Source organism: Carlito syrichta, unplaced genomic scaffold (genome assembly GCF_000164805.1).
Source record: "Carlito syrichta isolate Samal-C Ts95f unplaced genomic scaffold, Tarsius_syrichta-2.0.1 Scaffold308955, whole genome shotgun sequence".
In the NCBI taxonomy this organism is placed as follows: domain Eukaryota; kingdom Metazoa; phylum Chordata; class Mammalia; order Primates; family Tarsiidae; genus Carlito; species Carlito syrichta.
In genome coordinates this window covers 224,837-229,428 of record NW_007253051.1, presented here as the reverse complement: position 1 = coordinate 229,428, position 4,592 = coordinate 224,837, and the positions used below count along the sequence as shown (strand labels likewise).

At 54.2% G+C, this 4,592-nt stretch overlaps 1 protein-coding gene across 1 annotated transcript; it reads left to right on the top strand.

Annotated features, from left to right (window-relative positions):
- Nucleotides 1-593: 593 nt before the first annotated feature.
- RAB43 (RAB43, member RAS oncogene family) lies at nt 594-3,972 on the top strand. The gene is made up of 3 exons (XM_021716796.1): nt 594-662; nt 1,478-1,661; nt 3,642-3,972. The coding sequence occupies exons 1-3, from the start codon at nt 594-596 to the stop codon at nt 3,890-3,892; spliced, it is 504 nt and encodes a 167-aa protein (XP_021572471.1). The 3' UTR covers nt 3,893-3,972.
- Nucleotides 3,973-4,592: the final 620 nt, after the last annotated feature.

Below are 4,592 nucleotides of genomic sequence, written 5' to 3'. Positions count from 1 at the left end.
GCTCTTTTTTTCTTTCTGAATGCCTTCCTCCCTATAAAAAGATAGTGTTCTATTCTTGTTTCGTGAATGTCTTCCTATTTCTGAAAATATTGATGACTGTTTGGAGAATTTTGCCTCTGCACTGTTTCTTCCAAGTTGCTTTTTTCCTGTTTGTTTGACCAGTGCCTTTAATGTTATGGATTCTCCTCCAAGTGTGGAGATGAGCCTTTGGTCATCTGGATCCCAGGCCTGTGTGGGTCCCATGTAGTCATTTCATTTCTCCGCTTGCTGCCATGCGTGACCAGCTAGACACCATGAGCTTTGGAATGTAGGGCCTGATTTTCTTGGAGTCTCTCACAGCTAAGGAGTTAATAGGACAGCCCAGGCAAAGGTGTTTTATTTGGCACATTGTGGTCTAGATAGATCTCTAACGCTCAGACTTCTCCCTGTTGGGCCTGGGAAAATAGTGATCACCTCCACAGTGCCAGGGACAGAGGCTCTGCTTTCAGGAAATGTCTGGACTTCCATGGTCTTTCCCTCCCTGGCCAGACAAGGTGGCCTCCCACACCTTGAGAACTAGATAAAGAGGCTCTTGTGTCCACAAAGGAGCCTAGATGGACCTACAACTTGGTGTAGATCACAGGCTGGTGTTCATCTGCAGAGAGCCTGAGACCCTGTGGTTGGTGAGGTGGGGAAGGAAGGCAAGCTCCAAGCCCCCAACATATGTGGTCACCGAGAGCGCTGACATCTGACCCTTGGATGCCTGCCCACGGTTCAGGCTCACCTAGATCCAGAGCTGGTGATCTCCACCTGGAACTGGCAGCTTCCTTGCCCAGGCGCAGGCCTCTGCCTCTGCTTGGCAGCCCAGCTTTTCCCCTGCCCTGCCTGGTGTCCATCCTGCCAGGCTGCTGCCTCTAAAGGAAGCCAGGGAAGCTTTTCCCACCCAGTCCATGTCCAGTGGGGGAGCTTAGCAGAGTACACGTTTGTTAAATCAAGACAGTAGGAAAAGACCCCAAGCTCTTTGCTTTGGCCAAGCTGGGTCAGCTGATGGAAACTGACTTGTGTCCAAAGGCCCGATGGGAGGACTCTGCCCATTGCCACCCCCAGGTGTCCCCTGCCACAGCCTCCTCACCACTAGACTGTGGAGTTGTGAGAGAGCCCTAATGTGGGAGGAGCCTTATGCATGGCCAGGTACGTGGTGCACTTGTCCGGGAGGGTACCTGACATAGCACCCTGCCAGCCTCACAGCACACCTGGAGTTCAGGCCAGTTCAGAATACAGCCTGGGGACCCTAGGAAGCCAAGACGGGCCGCCCACCTTCCCTTTGCATCCTCCTTTCTCCAACAAAGTTGGGCCCCAGAGTCGCTTTCTAAGACTTCTGTGTGTCCACCTTCCAGCCCATGGAACTGTGGCTTCGGGTGTGGGGCTATGGGGCTGTTCTCCCTGCCCCTGTGCTTAGCCTCACCCCTGGGCTCACTGAGGTCACCCATTTCTTTAGCTGCAGATCTGGGACACAGCTGGCCAGGAGCGATTCCGCACAATCACCCAGAGCTACTACCGCAGTGCCAATGGGGCCATCCTCGCCTACGACATCACCAAGAAGAGCTCCTTCCTGTCAGTGCCTCACTGGATTGAGGACGTGAGGAAATATGCAGGTTCCAACATCGTGCAGCTGCTGATTGGTGAGCTGGGGGGCTCTCCCGGACCACAAAGCCCATCTGTCTGTCCCTGCCTCTCTCTGCTTCTTGCATACAGGGCAAGAGTGAATGCAGAGAGAGGTGAGCATGGCCAGGCACAGTTTGAACGATGATTTTGCAAATTCTGATCCTGGTAATCACTTGAGACTCATATTCAAAATGGAAATGAGAGGAAAAAGCAAGGGAGCTATAGGTGGCTCGGGAGTTCCTATGTATCTGCACAGGGGTCAGCGCTGTGTCAGGAGCCTTAGCTGTCATGACCCTGGCTTCTCATTTGACAGGAGGGCCTGGGCGCAGAAAAGAGGAGCGGTTTGCACAAATCCACACAGCCTGCGAGATACAGATGTGGGATTGAGTTAAGTTTTGCTGATCGCAACCCATGACTTACTGTCTTGCCACACTACAGAGTAGGGGCGCTCGATCATTTGTATGCCTCTGAAGGCTAGTTAAAATGCAGACACAGGCTCTCACCTCCAGAGCATCTGATTCGGGAGGGCTGGGTCGTACCCATGAATACACGTTTCTAACAAGTTCCCAGGTGATGCCTGTGTTGCTGGTCCAGGGACTCCACTTTGAGAACTGCTGCCAAGGAGGGATGTTGTTTACCCTTTTCCCTTCTACATAAACTTCCCAGACCTGGGCTCAGGAAGCTTCTTGGTACTTGTGCGGTCCCTGTGGTCTTCACCCCAGCAGTCAGGCTGATTCTTCTGACTTGAGTGTACAGATAGGGGCCGGATGTGGCTCCAGCTGGGAAGAAGATAGCACTTGATTCCACACAGCCTACCTTCCACAGCTGGCCAGGACTGAAGTGTGGAGCGTTTGAGAGGAACGGAGCTTTCCTTACCTGGCCGAATAACATCCCTTTTATCCAGGACATTTCTTTTTTCTTTGGCATTAGGGTTTCACTTTGTCGCCCAGGCTGGAGTGCAGTGGCACCATCGTGGCTTGCCTCAAACTTTTGGGCTCAAATGATCCTCCTCCCACCCCTGTCCTCCCAAGTGGCTGGGACTATAGGCGTGTGCTGCCATGCCCAGCTGAATTATTTTTATTTTATTTTATTGTTGTTTTTTTTTTTTAGTTGGAGTCTCACTCTGTGGCCCAGACTGGAGTGCAATGGCCGCTCCCGGCCACCGCAGCCTCGACCTGCTGGGCTCCGGCGATCCTTCCGCCTCAGCCTTCCAAGTAGCTGGAACTACAGGCACGTGCTACCACGCCTGGCTAATTTTTTGATTTATGGTAGAGATGAGGTCTCGCCAAGTTGCCCAGGCGGGTCTCGAACCCGCGGTCTCCGGCAATCCACTCACCTCAGCCTCCCAAAGCGCGGGGTTACAGGCTGAGGCACCAAGCCTGGCTAAAGTTTTTATTTTTTTGTAGAGACAGTTCTTACTTTGCTACCCGGGCTGGTCTCGAACTCCTGAGCTCAAGCAATCCTCCTGCCTTGACCTCGCAAAGTATTGGGATTATAGACGTCAGCCACTGCACCTGGTTGATCCGGGGCATTTCTAAAAGGTCATTCTATTTTAGAGCATTTTATTCAGCTACCAAAAGAGAATAATGCATTGCTCTGCTCTCCCATGCTGAAGGGTACATGACAGTTGCGGAAACAGACTCAGATGAAGTGTTACTTAAGTAAGGGTCGTTGCAAGTGGCAGGAAGCTGGAGTCCCAGCCCAGGTCTTCTTCCTGCTCTGAAGTACAGGAAGAACATGTTCTTTTCACCAGACCCTACTGCTTCTAGTTCTTAGAAGCAATAAAATAGAAAAGCCAGTGGTAGGAATAGACTAAGAGCTTTAAAATAAGAAAAAGTGTTTTTTGTTTTAAGAAACACAGGTTACCATACCCGTGTGTCTGTTCGTAGTGGCAGAAGGGAGTGGATGGCTTTGGGCTGAACAAGGCCCTGTCAGGTGAGACCGGCCTTGCCTGGCGCCTGTGGCCTCCGCACACCACCCCTGGCTTTTCTCTACAGGGAACAAGTCAGACCTCAGTGAGCTCCGGGAGGTCCCTCTGGCCGAGGCGCAGAGCCTGGCTGAGCACTATGACATCCTGTGTGCCATCGAGACATCTGCCAAGGACTCAAGCAACGTGGAGGAGGCCTTCCTGAGGGTGGCCACAGAGCTCATCATGAGGCATGGGGGCCCCATGTTCAGCGAGAAGAGCACTGACCACATCCAGCTGGATAGCAAGGACATCGGAGAGAGCTGGGGCTGCGGGTGCTGACCGGGGCCGGGGCAGGTGGGCCAGGGGTTCCCATTTCCTCACTCTGGCCTGCCAAGCCCAGCCCTGAAGAGCTGGCCCTCACGGCATGGCGATTCTAGAGCCGCTGGGTGAAGCCCTGAAGCCCTGGAGCTATGCATCTTGTGGCCTGGATGCTTGGGGAGGCTCTCCTTGAGGAGGGGGACACAGGTAACCCTGCAGGGAGCCTGTTGGCCCAGGGTAGGCCATGGGGCCCATCCTGCCGGCCAGCGGGTGGCCCTTCCACGTTCTTCACATTCCAGGGCTGGTCTGAGCCCTCCACTGCAGCCCACAGCGGGAGAGGTGCCGGGCAGGTGCCGTCCCTGCTCCGCACCAGCTGTTCTGACCGTTTTCTCTGAGTTTGCTGCACCTGTGGCAGCAGGTTGCTGCTTTCCAGGGATGTGGCTGGGGCCCCGGGTTCTTCCAGTCATTCCAGGGCCTCCACGCGTTGCAGGAGAGAGCAAGAGCATGCAGACCCACTGACTCGGTGCCTGTGCACAGCCCCAGGGAAGCTTGAGCTCCCTCCAGAGGAGCCCACTTCCTTCTTCACTGCCGGCTCTGCACTCACGGACACCTCCTTGGGACCTGGCTCGCTGCCTTACCAAGACCTCAAGTTTTCTGGTTTTCTGTGGAGCTTCTCATTTCCAGCAGCACGAGTGTGGGGTCATGGCCCACGACTAGGTGG

Excerpts from the sequence above, each read along its gene's own strand:
- RAB43 (XM_021716796.1), top strand. The coding sequence starts at position 594 with ATGGACCTACAACTTGGTGTAGATCACAGGCTGGTGTTCATCTGCAGA. Across the intron at positions 663-1,477 it reads AGCCTGAGACCCTGTGGTTG|CTGCAGATCTGGGACACAGC; the intron begins GTGAGGTGGGGA and ends CCATTTCTTTAG. Across the intron at positions 1,662-3,641 it reads CATCGTGCAGCTGCTGATTG|GGAACAAGTCAGACCTCAGT; the intron begins GTGAGCTGGGGG and ends TTTTCTCTACAG.